The 16,247-nt window shown below is 40.3% G+C and overlaps 1 protein-coding gene across 2 annotated transcripts in view; it reads right to left on the bottom strand.

Moving 5' to 3' along the window:
- LAMA4 (laminin subunit alpha 4) overlaps nt 1-16,247 on the bottom strand; it is a 152,969-nt gene that overhangs the window by 61,392 nt on the left and 75,330 nt on the right. For both annotated transcript variants that reach the window (XM_044917710.1, XM_044917709.1), the window contains exons 8-10: nt 10,932-11,042; nt 4,900-5,011; nt 1,951-2,118 (exon numbers count right to left, since the gene is read on the bottom strand). In XM_044917710.1, the coding sequence (XP_044773645.1) occupies nt 1,951-2,118; nt 4,900-5,011; nt 10,932-11,042 (391 nt within the window). The remainder of the gene's footprint in view (nt 1-1,950; nt 2,119-4,899; nt 5,012-10,931; nt 11,043-16,247) is intronic.

Here is a 16,247-nt window from a genome sequence, read left to right as displayed (position 1 = left end):
ACATGCATTGACAAGGTGGAAGGTGGCTAAGTGGGAGATGTGATTGGTTTCATTTCCCCAGGGAAGACTCATTACATTCTAAAATAGGCAAGAAGTGTGAAAGCATTTGTCTGTGACATCAGAGCTCCAGCCTTCCTAAGCCCTGGCTTCATCCTGACCAGATATGGGGCCTGAGATTCTTTTTGAGTTCTTACTGTTTCTAAGACTTTATACATTTGTTATGGTAACATGCCTTTAGGTGAAGAATGTTCCTCTTCTAGAATAGTCACAATAATTTTTAGAAGTTGATAGTAATGATCGTAGGGAAATAATGCAGAGCAGGTGTTCTTAACCCTTTTTGTGCCATGAGACGCTTTGCAATCTAGTGAAGCCTTCAGGCCCCTTCTTATCATGTACTTTAAAATGCGTAAAATAAAATACATAGACTTAAAAAGAAGACCAAAATATTAAAAAACAAATTGGTGATATAACAATACATGTGCTTTTTTATTAAGTCTGAAATAACAAGATCTAGAGGTGGGACTAATAACTACATAATTTTGAATTACTGATGAACTGAATGTTGTGAGATCAGAGTGCAGCTAAAATCCAATACCCAAATCCGTGGCTTCTCTTGTTGACTGTGTAGATTAAAATGGACACAAATTCTTTGCAGCTCTTCCCATCAGGAGTAGAGTTTATTTCCTCACACCGTTAATCTGGGCCGGTCTGGGTCAGTAGGATAGATATGACACAGCTGAGTTCCATTCTTGCTTTCCTGGAAGGCTGCTGCCATGTGAATGAGCCTGGGCGAGACTCCTTGAGGGTCACACCCCACAAGGGGGAGAGGCCCAGCAATCCTCGCCAAGGCCCCAGACATCTGAAGGAGCCAGCTCCTGCTACATGGAGCAGAGATGAGCTGTCCAGGTTGAGTTGAGCCCAAATTGCCAATGAAATCATGAGCAAATACATGGTTATTTTAAATGAAAACATTTGGGGCGCCTGGGTGGCTCAGTCGTTAAGCGTCTGCCTTCGGCTCAGGTCAGAATCCCAGGGTCCTGGGATCGAGCCCCGCATCGGGCTCCTTGCTCCGCGGGGAATCTGCTTCTCCCTCTCCCGCTCCCCCTGCTTGTGTTCCCTCTCTCGCTGTGTCTCTCTCTGTCAAATAAATAAAATCTTAAAAAAAAAAAAATGAATACGTTTGGAGTTGTTAGTCATTGATAACTGATAGAGTGACCAAGTCATAGGTTCGCTAATACTACTGTGGTTTCTTGCCTACATTCATCATTAAAGGAAATGTTCAATTTGCACTGGAGGTTAAAAGTTCATTAGAAGTCATTCCCAGACCTCAGAACACGAATGTTGCTGGGCTTGTAGCTTTACTGCCTTCTTGGTAAGATTTCTTTTATTGTAGTTCTGAAAAGTGGTTCCCCTTAGTTTTTCTTCTCCTGTTTTATACATTTTCACCAACTGTAAGTCCCTATTTCTTCTCCTCAGTGGTTAAGGTCTATAGATTCTATGTGGAATCTCAGCTGTTTTTCAAAAGCTCGAGGTTGGGCCTGGATCTAAAAATCTTGATCGTATAGGTAAGTTGTCCTGACCGAGTCCCTGAGGCCACGTATTAAGTTCTAAATAGCTGCAACTAGGGGCACCTGGGTGGCCCAGTCAGTTAAGTGTCTGCGTTCGGCTCAGGTCATGATCCCCGGGCCCTGGGATCGAGCCCTGTGTTGGGCTTCTTGCTCATTCGGGAGTCTGCTTCTCCTTCTCCCTCTGCCCCTCCCCCCCAACTCATGCGTGCTTGCACGTGAGTGCGCTCTCTCTCTCAAATAAATAAATAAACTCTTTAAAAAAAATCTGCAAATATTGGGGATTGCTTGCTTTGACCAAATGTTCCCCTGTGGCTCAGTATCCTCTCTTGGACCCACAAAGGAAGCCGACATGTGCTGCGCCTTAGGAGTTGAAAACACCTACGTTCATGGGCTTCGTCTGCTTCTTCATCCACCAGCTCCCTTTGTGTGAGAAATGGTTGACGGCGTCTGATCTCCTCAAGCATCTTCTGGGCCAACACCAGCTTCTCAGAGATTTCCTCAGAGGTAAGTTCCTGCTCCTCTCCATAATAGAGCATCTTGTTGTTGATCTCTGAAAGGAAGGACACAGTGAGAGAAGAAAGCAGGGTGAGGTGTCAGGGCATTTCAGTGATGCCACTAAAAACATGGAGAGTGAGGGCAAAGGGCAGGGCTGATCCTAAAATGGAAAGAGGGTTTCATTCAAAGACAGTGTACTGATGTTCATGCTGCAAATAGTGGTGTCAGCACTGGAATTCACCATATGATCCAAGGAGAAGTAAAACTTGAGGAAACAACTCTGTTTCCCATTTGGTGTCTTCAGAATGGGAATGGGATTAACACAAAGCCTGTCCTAACTTCAGCTGTGTCTGGTTTCCATAGCAAGTCCTGAACATTAACATTGAAGGCCCGCAAATCTGGGGTCTTTGATCAACCTTTTATATAAAATACATAACGTGGAGAAAATCCTCTGAGGTATCTCCTGTCATATGTAGGATGTATTAGATATTAATTATATTTTAGCCAAGGAGCTGACCAAAACTCTAAACCAAAATGAAAGTATATTAATAGTTGTTCAAGTGGATCTTTCAGATTATTCTACAGACCAGATATAAAAATAGAGGTTTGTTATATTGTGATGTGAGTTTTTGTTCATTAATACATATATATATATATTTATATATTTTGTGTATACACACACACACACATACTTTGCAATTGCTATCTGCCTTCTGCAGTATGACTGTCAAGATTGGGCCATTTTGATTCTGGGTCATTTTCACCCCACTTCTGGAGAATTTTAGAACCAAAGGGACTGCTGATGCTCAGAGGGATTAGATGCGTTGTCTACATACCAGCAGAGCTGAGTTGTTCTCTGACTTTCTCTTCCTACTAAATATGATCAGATGAAAGTTATGTAATTGCCACCTTGTCCTCTGACAGCTCTGGGAAGGAGCATTTTATCTTCCTGGCATAAATGAAATTGTGTGTCTGTGGTTTACTATGATCTATGCGGTTGGCCAGATAAGATGGGTAAACAAACACTGGTGTCACATAAATCATACCAGATAAAGGCTTGTATTTTATATGGATAATGGCTTGAAGGTCACCAGGAGTTATTTTACAGATGGTTGGGAAAAAGGAATGACACACTCTTGGTCCTGTGTAGCATCCCTGAATTCTGAAGGAAAGGAGATAAATGGGGTAAGAGGTTTTTAACACTGTAAATATTACTGAGAAAGTTATAGGGAAACCAAGATATGCTAGAAACAAAACTATGAAGGGATTAAACATTCACTTTTCAAGTGAAATCCATAATCTTAACTCCGGAAATAAGCAAAACGTAGATTCCCCGCACCCCCCTTAGATCTATCCCTTGCAGCGCTGACTTCTCTGGCATTTTGATCCAAATATTACATTTTCAATTCTGGCCTGTTTTATTTTAGCCATGTCTGGTGTAGATTAGAAAAAGGAAATGTAGACAATAACATTTTTGCCTTAGTCTTTGGAGACTATTCATACATTATTTTTAAAAGGTAAACTGATGGAAATTATTGTTTCCCATTTACAGTTTTTTTGTATGTCTTTCACCTTTTCCTATGCTTAAAGGGTCAAATAGAGGGCTTAGATTCCTTCCAAATGAAACACGTTAGAATAAAAAATTTATAACAGCAAAGGTGAATTATTTTCTCTGAATGGCTTACTAGGATGCTGGCTTTATTTGCTGCCTAGAGGGGCATTTATTTCTTCATTAGATGAGGTCAGCTCATCTAGGTTCGATCTTACTTCTTGAAAAAAAAAATAGTAACTCTAAAATGAAAAAAAATATTTTATTGATAGATGCAAAAGCATGAAACAGTGAGAACGGGGTTGGGGGGGGGTGTTTGAAGTCCATGCCATTTATTTTTATTGTGTATTATAGCCACCAAAGGAAATATAGCAAATGTCTCATCTTGGCTGCATTCATCCCTCTGCCTGGAATATGTTCCCTATACCTCAGGATAAAGATGCGACTTTCCCACTGTGGGATCCTTTGCTGCCATTGTGTCCTGAGATGCACTTGGTGTTGTCACCCAGCTCTTCATATATAGGATTAAAGCTATGGAAACACACAAATATTGTATCTTGGCAGACTGTAAGCCAAGGAAATTCTCTTTATTTTAGAACAAGTGAAAGTGCCTGTTTTCTGTTGGTAAATGGGAGGCTGGCTTTCAGGGGGCTATTAAGGTAGTCTTCAAAATACAGCCAACACTTATCAGAAGTTAGAGCACAAATAAGTACTCCTCTAAGAGGGAAGGTAAAAATCTGCCACAATGCTTTAGGGCAAAGAAATCTCACACGCCCCCTCCAGGCTTTTCTTCTGGCTTGGGGACCAGAGCATGTTGCCTGCCTGATCTTTGGGAAATGGCATCATAGAGAGAGCTTAGGACAATTTGGACTAGTGGACAGATTCCTGCCACTCTAAAGGCAGTGTTTTTGCTGCAAATAGTCCAGAAAAACATGACTCCTACTCAACTTTTGCATTTTAGAGACACCATAGCATTCCATTTCTTCTGCTGGAAGGGTATTCCCTGCCTTGAAATGCCTGGAAAGGGAATGATTCTATACATTTATTCTTGACAACCAACGGATAGTAAGTAGGGGTGAATGCTCAGAAATCCTAGATGGACAAACTGGAAGACCTTATACGTAATATATATAAAATATCATAAATGCATATATATTACCTTATATATAACACTATAACAACAGTTCCTGGCACATAATGAACACTAACAGTAGCCATATTTTTGTTGTTGTTAACAACATGAATGATTCATTGACATTAAGCTGCATGAGAAGAGAATATATTTACCTTGAATTTTATCCCTCATCTCATGAGCTTGCTCCACAAGCTGAGTTGCGTGGTTAATGGTATCCATGCTTTCCTTCTGGGCCAGCTTGCCCCTTCTTGAGACTTGACTTTCCTATAAATAATCCATATAAACAGCAGCTTAAATTTACGAGAAGGGAATGTTCTATCTGTGCATGTAGTGGTGGGTGGGCCTTCTATGCTCCATAAACATGAATTTCCTTGGCATGTGAAAGTTCTATAACATATAAAATGGTCCCAGAAATCATGCATGAAGGCTGGTGTCACAGAATGCTATAAAATCAGCTGTGTTCCTATGCCATCAGTCACAATTCAGTCCAAACCAACTGCCTTTCATATGGAATTTACTCTTCGAATTGTTACTGTATCTCACGGTTCCAGACTAGGAAATTACCCGTGTCTGCTGACCACTCTGACATTGTGCTGATGGAAGAGCTTAGAGTTTCACAGGGGAAATTGTTGAGAAAGTAGGCAGACCTTGAAATGCTCCTTGCGTCCAGTGGCTCCTGGGTGGTCCAACCAGCGCTGACACTGAATTACCAGAGATTTAAAGGATTATGCTGACTGGGCTCAATGCTGTTTTCAGTGCTGCATTCCAAATTCCCATCAACACTGATGGCACTTGGGTACAAATAACTACTCAAGCAGATTTGGCTCGGAGTGAATGAGACTCTTCTCTGAGAAGCAGACTCCCTTCTCTCCACAGGGGAGCTTCTGTTTCTGAGCTTCCACATATTTCTGCATATTTCTGCGTGTGTAAGGACAGAAGCTCATCTAAGAAATGGTTCAAGGCCAGGACACTGGCCTGTAGGTGCGGCGGTGGGGATGTGTACCGTGTACTTCCTTATAGCACTAGAAAGATTGGCTCATGGGCTATATGTAAGCGGAGAAGGAGTTCTTCTGTCTGACACTTGGTAGATGCCCGTTCGCCTCATCTGGTGCTTTTCTGGTTCGGTTCTCTAACAAAGTGCTGCCCCATCTGAGTGGACTGCAGGGTGGTCTGCCCCCCAGCGTGCTCGCAGACCCACTGCACAGTTTCACCAGGACAGGGGAGTGGCTGTGTCAAAAGTCTCTCCTCTCCTCCAGTGTTCCAGCCAGATGATTATGCCATGGTTCTACCTGGAAAAGCTCTTATGCTTTCCAGGCATAACCCACAGAAGTGGCCCTTAGTCAAGGAAGACAATGCAAAAATGGTATCATAGCAAACACGTGCCCCAGAGGTTTTTTTTTTTATCAAGCAAGTCCCAAATCTCTTCCATATAAAGCTCCCTGTGCAGCAGTAATGCGACCATCAGACGCTTCCCGAAACAGTGGGCTCTCTGAACGGACACCTGCATTCTGAGTCATGGGTGTTCCTTCCTCCAATGCCTGTCTTCCTCTTGCCTTGTTCTCATGCTTTCCAGAGACACGAAATCTGTGCCCATTTAAAAATATATGATGCAGAAAATAAGATGACTCTTATTCTGACATCACCCCTCCCTGCTTTTAAAAATTATGGACACAAACATTTAAAGCATCTAGAAATTTTCAACAAGTTGATTTTTGATCCAGTTTAAATTATATTTGCAAAGCACAGCACTTATTATTATTATTATTATTATTTTTACTTTGGCTTAATCCTTCAAAGAAAAAGGCCTATTGTAATTACCGTAGTCGTTTAACTTAGTTCTTTTAAGGAAACTTGGAATTGAAGCAATGAAAGGCAAGGCGAGGCTGGACTAGAAAGAAGACTTCTTTCTGACAAACACCAGAGGGCGCTTAGATATACACGTTACGTTTGACAAAAGAATCAGGGGTAAAGACGACAGCCTATCACTTTAAATTGCAAACTTACTGGCTCTAATAGATGTGATACCTTATTGGAAAGTTTTATTTTATTTATTTTTTTCTGTAACTTTGCTTATGGAAGAAAAATAACAGTATAGGCCTCTGGTAAAACCGGGCACCTTGCTTTAAGAAGAGCCGAAATTAAAAAATTAACTCACAGTTATAAACCAGTTGATGGTCTACATTACAAATAGATGAATCGTTTACTCCCCTCAACAGCAAATTCGCCTTGTACATATGTGACATAAAAAGTGGCAAGAACTTTTCGGTAATACAGGGCATGAAGGGTAGTTTATCTAGATTACTGATTAAAAAAAAAAATCAACCAGACTAAGTGAGGATGATAATCAGTGTCTAGGGTGATCTTATACATTATTGCTTAAGCTGTGACACTTTTGAAAGTGAAAGGGGAAACTTTTAGGAATCACTCTGGGAGACAAGCATAAATAAGAACAGTACTGGAATACTGGTGTGCCATTTTCAGAATGTGTATAGGGATACATACTGTGGGTTTCCCTACCTCCTGAACATGGATGGCTTCTAAAAGCTTTTCCAGACTGGATCTCTCCTCTGAGCTACTGACTCAAATCTTTCTCTAACTACCCTCTGGGCGTCTACAGAGAAATATCCAGAGTAATCCATTCTGTAACTTTATTTTTTGATATTTATTTATTTATTTATTTATTTAAATGTAATCTCTACCCCCAATGTAGTGCTTGAACTCACCACCCTGAGATCAAGAATTGCATGCTCTACTGACTAAGCCAGCCAGGCACCCCCGTTCTGTAATCTTAGAATAGGCATTTCTCCAAGCCAGAGCTATCCTCCTTGTTAATCCTCATGTCCAGTTGGTCACCCAATTGTTCTTATTCTGCCTGCCATTCTGGCCTCTCTTCCTGTTCCATACAACCACAGTCTTGATTGATACCTGATCACTGCAAATTCTTCTCATATGAAGGCAAGGTAGCAATCAACCACGCTTGTCTAGACTACTGAGGCAATTTTCCAGACTACTGGTGTCCGTACCTTCAGAGTCTTCACTTGCCAATCCATCATCCCTACTGCAGAGGAATGTTTTCAAAATTTCAAATCTGATCAGTTCATTGTTCTATGTAAATACTTCAATGTTCTCCAGAGTCCACAGGAGGAAGTCCACATGTTCCTGAGTGTGGTGGTCAAGGTTCCTCATGATCTGGCCTCTGAGAACTTCTTCAGCAGTATCCCCTGCTCCTTGCCTTGCAGCTAATCTTTACTAGGCCATGGTCAAAGGTTTTCTAGTTCTAAGAACACACTATGAATATCTCTTTGCTCTTGTGGTATTTTCTCTTGCTTGGAAGTACTTGATAAACTCCTAGTCATTTTTGAATACGTGGGTCAATACTCAACTTCTCTGAGAAGTGTTCCCTCATGTACCCCTAGTGAACAAGTTCATTATTTCTTCCTTAGACTTCTCTCTTTAGCCTGTACCATGCCTCTCTTATTGAATGCTATGTTATAATTATTTTGTTTTATGTATCTGTTTTCCCTGCTAGACTGTGAACTGCTTGAGAGCAGGGTTTATGCTATATTATCATGTTCATTTCAGCATCCCTAGCAGCTAGCACAATCACTTATACCAGGTAGTAAGTCATGCTTTCAGAATTGAAACATATTCTTATTTTTTACTCTACCTTTTTGTCAGGATCAGAGATGAGGCTCAGGTGATTTTGATGTATACAGGTGACCTACTTTTCTTCTAGTCCTAAACATCTCTTTGATCCACTGATAAACAGGGAGCTTTCGTTGTGGCTGAAGGAGTAGGGTGGAGACAGAGGAAATGGAGGAGATGGAGAAGTGGAGGGGATGGTGCAGCACCTCCTGAACCAGCCCTTGGAGACTGGGCTCTGTGACTTGGGGCTCTGCACTGCAACTTCAAGGTCCAGTTGGCAAGAGGCAGCCCTGAGATCGAGAGAGGGCCACCACCTCCACTTTTGTTTGTAGCCTAGTACCACTCTGACTTTGAGCATGGTGGCTTGGGATTGTGGGACAGTGGAATCTTGACATAGTCTTTGGCTTTTTCTTACAGTCATGATCAGCAGTGCTGGAAGTGAGGTCATTTTGAGCAGTGGCTATTTGTGAATACAAATGCATGGACATCCTTTGGGGGTTCCCAGAAGTAAGAGGGTAGAAAAGGGCTGTAGAATTTTCCAAAAAGAGGCTAGGAGACTTGGTTATAAAGGTTGGGACAAAAACTGGTTACTTTAGGTTAATGTGAACTGTGAGATTTGGGTCTCATGAGATTTGTGTGACAATTTGCAAGCAGGTATTTTCAAGTTCAAGAGGCAACATTACTGTGATTAAAAAAAAAAAAATCACTGTGGGAACCTGCAGTGAAATCCTTCACTCCATTTAAAGGCAAATATTAGTTACTTATGTGGTAGAAGACTTTCGAAGGCAACCCTTTTCTTAAATCTTTCTAAGAATCAATCACGGACTTTTCTAGACTAAAGGATTGAAGGATGCTTGAGAAGTCATTAAGACAAGCTCTGGGCATTTGTTTCAAAATGTTTTAGCAGGTTCTTACATCATCTGGACTGCTGTCATAGTTAGAAGGACTTTATTTTCAATAAGAGTCAGTGGAAACAGCTGAAAGTTTCAAGAGCTTTATCATCAACCTCCTGTTTTGGTGGTCTGTTCTTGGTCCCCAGGAGCCTTTTCTATTGTGATGTCACTTTTAAGCTCAGGCTATTTTCTCCCTATGAAAGTCTGCATTTAAGTTACACTGGAAATGGAAAAATTGTACAACAAAAGGATCAGTAACTCTGTGTCTGAGCAGTGAGAAGAACTAATCTTGGGGAAAATATTTTCTCAAGAATTGAGACATTTTGGGCAAATTCCAACCATGATACTGAAATGAATAAACAATGAGTTTTTCACAGATTTCTTTCCTGGTATTTCCTTTGAAACTTAAGAGATCTCACTGCTTTCTACATATGCTTGTGGTTGGATTAATATGCACCACCACATGGGAACGGAGGACACAATTTTCATACACATTTCAAAGTAGTTGAATCTTCCAAAGATCCAATTAGAATAATTCATGTTTTTAGAAGCATAATCTCTTAAAAGTTTAAGAGGTACAAGGTCAAAAGAGATTATCAGAGTTATTTTAACCTTTATTTTTGTAAAAAAATAAGAACTGTTTTGGAAAAGAACTTCAATAGTTTATAATGTCAAACACCAGCGTCTGAAAGTAGAAATTCCAGAGTACTCTGGTCAGTACTGGTAGAACATAAGCAGGGGGAAAAATGTGTCAAACATTTTAATATGTAAAATATGGCACCTTGTAACTTAGTTATATTTTTCTTTATTAGTACAGATGATGGATATTTTTCCGTTAGGCTCCTGGGGAGTGTATTTAATAGTCTTTCATGCTGACTCTGCTCCTGTTTTAACGTTTTTCTTGTTAATTTGTGAGAGCTTTTACAAGCCATATTTTCCTCAATATTTTTCTTAGTCTAGTCGACTTTTTCATTTATTTAGTTGTTTTACTGGGTATTTGAAATTTTATCTTGTAAAATCTATTACCTCTTTTTATTATAATTCTTCATGCTATATTTAAGAGTACTGTTATTTCCTTTCAAGGCTTAACAATTATTTAGTTCTGCTTTCTTATGGATTTGAGATTTAAACTCAAATCTTAATCTGTCTAGCATTTCTTTTAGTATATGGTATAAAGTGAAATTTGAAAGTGATATATTTTTTTTTCCTGTCAACCTACAAAATTGTTTTCTCAGCATGGTTCTTTCTTTTTATTATTTAAGGCAATCTTTAGCAAACATTTAAATTTTATATTCTATGTAATAAAGTTTATTTCTGGGCTCTCTACAGCTCTTAGTCATAAAATGTTATGGCAAACAGCTGACCAACTATCCTAACTGAAACCTATATCAACCATATTAACCAGCAGCAGATACCATGAAAGTTCTCCATAAACATAGTTTTCCAAGGAAAGCAATCAAAACGGGAAGAGACTGTAGAGACCAAGTATATTAACTTTCTCCACAGATCTTCCCTTGATTTATTTTAAGGCACATGGGTGACTGCATTTTTCCTGCACTGTGTTAAGCCTCAATCGTTTGTGACTAGCCAGGCTCACCATAGCTAAATCCTTTCTCTGAAGGCAGTCCCAGAAACTGAATACATACCTTTTCAGCTAATTCTTCCATGTCAGACAGAAAGCTTTTCATTGTGTTCTCAGCATTGTTGATTTGTATCTTTCTTAGGACATACTGGTTTTCTCTTTCTGACAATTTTGTCTGTGGAAAAAAAAAAGTTTTGAAAATAATCAGTAGATGTGCACACCAGGTTTTTAAAAACTATACATAAAGGGGGGGAGTGGAGCAAGATGGCGGAGGAGTAGGAGACCTGGATTTTGTCTGGTCCCAGGAATTCAGCTGGATAGGGATCAAACCATTGTGAACACCTACGAACTCAACAGGACATCGAAGAAAAGAATAGCAACAACTCTCTCATCAGAAAAGCGACCACTTTCTGGAAGGTAGGACGTGCGGAGAAGTGAATCCGAGGCGATATTCGGGAGGATAGACGGCGGGGGAGGGGCCTCCATCGGCCGCTTCTGGCAAGTGATAGAGCCGCGGAGCACAAAATCGGAACTTTTAGAAGTCGGCTCTGCTGAGGGACGTCGCTCCAGTTGCTAAGTGGGGGCTGGAACCCTAGTGGGACAGTGTGGTCTCAGGACCCTCGGGGTCACAGAAAGACCGGGGGTGCCTGAGTGTGGCAGAGCTCCCAGGTATCGTAGCAGGGAAGCCGGCTGCAGAGATGGAGCTGAGGAGCGGGCTCTCAGCTCGGGGTTGCCAAAAACCGTGATCTGCGGCACAGTCGGGCCACTGCTCCTCCAGCAAGGACCCAACAAGCGGCAGATCTGGGGCGACTCCCCTTCCTCCCCTGGGAGGAGCGGCGCGGGAGCACACCGCAGGGATCTGCTGGGTTTGGAGACTCCACACGGGTCAGGTGCCAGAGATAGAAACACATGGTCACAGGCCAGGTGAGCACGGAGTGCGGCTGGATACCGGGGAGACGGGAGTGACTGACTGCGTTTCTCTGGGGGCTCACTGAGGAGCGGGGCCCCGAGTTCTCAGCTTCTCTGGGGCAGAGATTGGGAGGCTGCCATTTCACTCTCGGCCTCCAAAGCTGTATGGAGAGCTCGCAGGGAACAAAAGCTCCTGAGAGCAAACCCAAGCAGATTACTTAGCCCAGACCAGCAAGGGCGGGGCAATTCCGCCTCCGCGAAGACATTTGGGAACCACGGCAATAGGCCCCTCCCATGGAAGATCAGCAAGAACAGCCAGCCAAGACCAAGTTTACGGATCAATGACAATGGCCGATCTCCAGTGCTAGGGGAATACTGCACATAGAATTCATGGCTTTTTTACCATGATTCTTTAGTCTTTCAAAGTTAATTTTTAAAAAAAAAAATTTTTCTTTTTCCCTTTTTCAACCAACATCTTATCAATCCCTTTTTTAAAAAACATTTTTATTTTTCATTTTTAGAGTCATATTCTATCCCTTCATAGTAATTACCCTTATTTTTGGCATATATATATAAGTTGTTCTCTCTTTAAAATTTTGAGATAGTTTCTTCTAACAGATCAAAATATACCTTAAATCTCTAGTGTATGGCTTTGTTCTAGTCTCCTGCCTGATCACATTCTCTCCCTTTACTTTTCTTTTTTTTAAATCCTCTTCTTTCTTTTTTCAACCAACTTCTTATCTTATCAATTCCTTTTATAAAATTTTTATAATTTTCATCTTTACAGTCATATTCCATCCCTTCATCGTATTAACCCTTATTTTAGTACATATATAAGTTTTTCTTTCTTTAAAATTTTGGGAGGCATTTTTTTCTAACAGACCAAAATACACCCAAAATCTAGTGTGTGGCACTGATCTATGCACCAGGCTGATCATATTTGATCATATTCTGTTTTTTGTTTTGTTGTGTTCTTGTTTGTTTTTATCTTTATCTTTTTCTTTTTCTTTTTTCTTTCTTTCCCTTTCTTTTCCCCCGGTTTCTGGTCTTTTCTGATTTGTTTAGAGTATATTTTCTGGGGACGTAGTTACCCTGTTAGCATTTTGTTCTCTCATTCATCTATTCTCCTCTGGACAAAATGACAAGACAGAAAAAGTCACCTCAACAACAACAAAAAAGAGGCAGTACCGACTGCCAGGGACCTACTCAATACGGACATTAGTACGATGTCAGAACTAGAGTTCAGAATGATGATTTTAAAGATACTAGCTGGGCTTGAAAAAAGCATGGAAGTTATTAGAGAAACCCTTTCTGGGGAAATAAAAGAACTAAAATCTAACCAAGTAGAAATCAAAAAGGCTATTAATGAGGTGCAATCAAATATGGGGGTGCTAACTGCTAGGATAAATGAGGCAGAAGAGAGAATTTGTGATATAGAAGACCAAATGATGGAAAATAAAGGAGCTGAGAAAAAGAGAGATAAACAACTACTGGATCACGAGGGCAGAATTCGAGAGATAAGTGATACCATAAGACGAAACAACATTAGAATAATTGGGATCCCAGAAGAAGAAGAAAGGGAGAGAGGGGCAGAAGGTATATTGGAGCAAATTATAGCAGAGAACTTCCCTAATTTGGGGAAGGAAACAGGCATCAAAATCCAGGAAGCACAGAGAACCCCTCTCAAAATCAATAAAAATAGGTCAACATCCCAACATCTAATAGTAAAACTACGAGTCTCAGAGACAAAGAGAAGATCCTGAAAGCAGCTTGGGAGAAGAGATATATAACCTACAATGGTAGAAACATTAGATTGGCAACAGACCTATCCACAGAGACCTGGCAGGCCAGAAAGGACTGGCAGGATATATTCAGAGCACTAAATGAGAAAAATAGGCAGCCAAGAATACTATATCCAGCTAGGCTGTCATTGAAAATTGAAGGAGAGATAAAAAGCTTCCAGGACAAACAAAAACTAAAGGAATTTGCAAACACAAAACCAGCCCTACAAGAAATATTGAAAGGGGTCCTCTAAGCAAAGAAAGAGCCTAAAAGTAACATAGACCAGAAATATACAGTACAGTCACAATATACAGTAACGGTCACCTTACAGGCAATACAATGGCACTAAATTCACATCTTTCAATAGTTACCCTGAATGTAAATGGGCTAAATGCCCCAATCAAAAGACACAGGCTATCAGATTGGATAAAAAAAAAGACCCATTGATATGCTGTCTGCAAGAGGCTCATTTTAGACCCAAAGACACCCCCAGATTGAAAGTGAGGGGGTGAAAAACCATTTACCATGGTAATGGACACCAAAAGAAAGCTGGGGTGGCAATCCTTATATCAGACAAATTAGATTTTAAACCAAAGACTGGAATAAGAGATGAGGAAGGACACTATATCCTACTTAAAGGGTCTATCCAACAAGAAGATCTAACAATTGTAAATATCTATGCCCCTAACATGGGAGCAGCCAATTATATAAGGCAATTAATAACAAAAGCAAAGAAACACATCGACAACAATACAATAATAGTGGGGGACTTTAACACCCCCCTCACTGCAATGGACAGATCATCTAGGCAAAAGATCAACAAGGAAATAAAGACTTTAAATGACACACTGGACCAAATGGACTTCACAGATATATTCAGAACATTTCATCCCAAAGCAACAGAATACACATTCTTCTTGGAACATTCTCCAGAATAGATCACATCCTAGGTCACAAATCAGGTCTCAACAGGTACCAAAAGATTGGGATCATTCCCTGCCTATTTTCAGACCACAGTGCTTTGAAACTAGAACTCAATCACAAGAGGAAAGTTGGAAAGAACTCAAATACATGGAGGCTAAAGAGCATCCTACTGAAGAATGAATGGGTCAACCAGGAAATTAAAGAAGAATTAAAAAAATTCATGGAGAAAAATGAAAATGAAAACACAACTGTTCAAAATCTTTGGGATACAGCAAAGGCAGTCCTAAGAGGAAAGTATATAGCAATACAAGCCTTTCTCAAGAAACAAGAGAGTTCTCAAGTACACAACCTAACCCTACACCTAAAGGAGCTGGAGAAAGAACAGCAAATAAAGCCTAAACCCAGCAGGAGAAGAGAAATAATAAAGATCAGAGCAGAAATCAATGAAATAGAAACTAAAAGAACAGTAGAACAGATCAACGAAACTAGGAGCTGGTTCTTTGAAAGAATTAAAAAGATTGATAAACCCCTGGCCAGACTTATCAAAAAGAAAAGAGAAATGACCCAAATCAACAAAATCATGAATGAAAGAGGAGAGATCACAACCAACACCAAAGAAATACAAACAATTATAAGAACATATTATGAGCAACTCTATGCCAGCAAATTAGATAACCTGGAAGAAATGGGTGCAGTCCTAGAGATGTATCAACTACCAAAACTGAACCAGGAAGAAATAGAAAACCTAAACAGACCTATAACCACTAAGGAAATTGAAGCAGTCATCGAAAATCTCCCAACAAACAAAAGCCCAGGGCCAGAGGGCTTCCCAGAGGAATTCTACCAAACATTTAAAGAAGAATTAATACCTATTCTTCTGAAACTATTCCAAAAAATAGAAATGGAAGGAAAACTTCCAAACTTGTTTTATGAGGCCAGCATTACCTTGATCTCAAAACCAGACAAAGACCCCATCAAAAAGGAGAATTACAGACCAATATCCTTGATGAACATGGATGCAAAAATTCTCACTAAAATACTAGCCAATAGGATCCAACAGTACATTAAAAGGATTATTCACCACGACCAAGTGGGATTTATCCCTGGGCTGCCAGGTTGGTTCAACATCTGCAAAGCAATCAACATGATACAATACATTAACAAAAGAAAGAACAAGAATCATATGATCCTCTCAATAGATGCAGAAAAAGCATTTGACAAAGTACAGCATCCTTTCTTGATCAAAACTCGTCAGAGTATAGGGATAGAGGGTACATACCTCAATATCATAAAAGCCATCTATGAAACACCTACAGTGAATATCATTCTCAATGGGGAAAAACTGAGAGCTTTCCCCCTAAGGTCAGGAACACGGCAGGGATGTCCACTATCACCACTGCTATTCAACATAGTATTAGAAGTCCTAGCCACATCAATCAGACAACAAAAAGAAATCAAAGGCATCCGAATCGGCAAAGAAGAAGTCAAAAACTCACACTTTGCAGATGATATGATACTTTATGTGGAAAACCCCAAAGACTCCACCCCAAAACTGCTAGAACTCATACAGGAATTCGGTAAAGTGGCAGGATATAAAATCAATGCACAGAAATCAGTGGCATTCCTATACACCAACAACAAGACAGAAGAAAGAGAAATTAAGGAGTTAATCCCATTTATAATTGCACCCCAAACCATAAGATACCTAGGCATAAATTTAACCAAAGAGGCAAAGGATCTGTACTCAGAAAACTATAAAATACTC

Source organism: Neomonachus schauinslandi, chromosome 8 (assembly GCF_002201575.2).
Source record: "Neomonachus schauinslandi chromosome 8, ASM220157v2, whole genome shotgun sequence".
NCBI classification, from domain to species: domain Eukaryota; kingdom Metazoa; phylum Chordata; class Mammalia; order Carnivora; family Phocidae; genus Neomonachus; species Neomonachus schauinslandi.
Note: the sequence above shows the minus strand (reverse complement) of the source record. Positions and strands in the feature narration are given on the sequence as shown.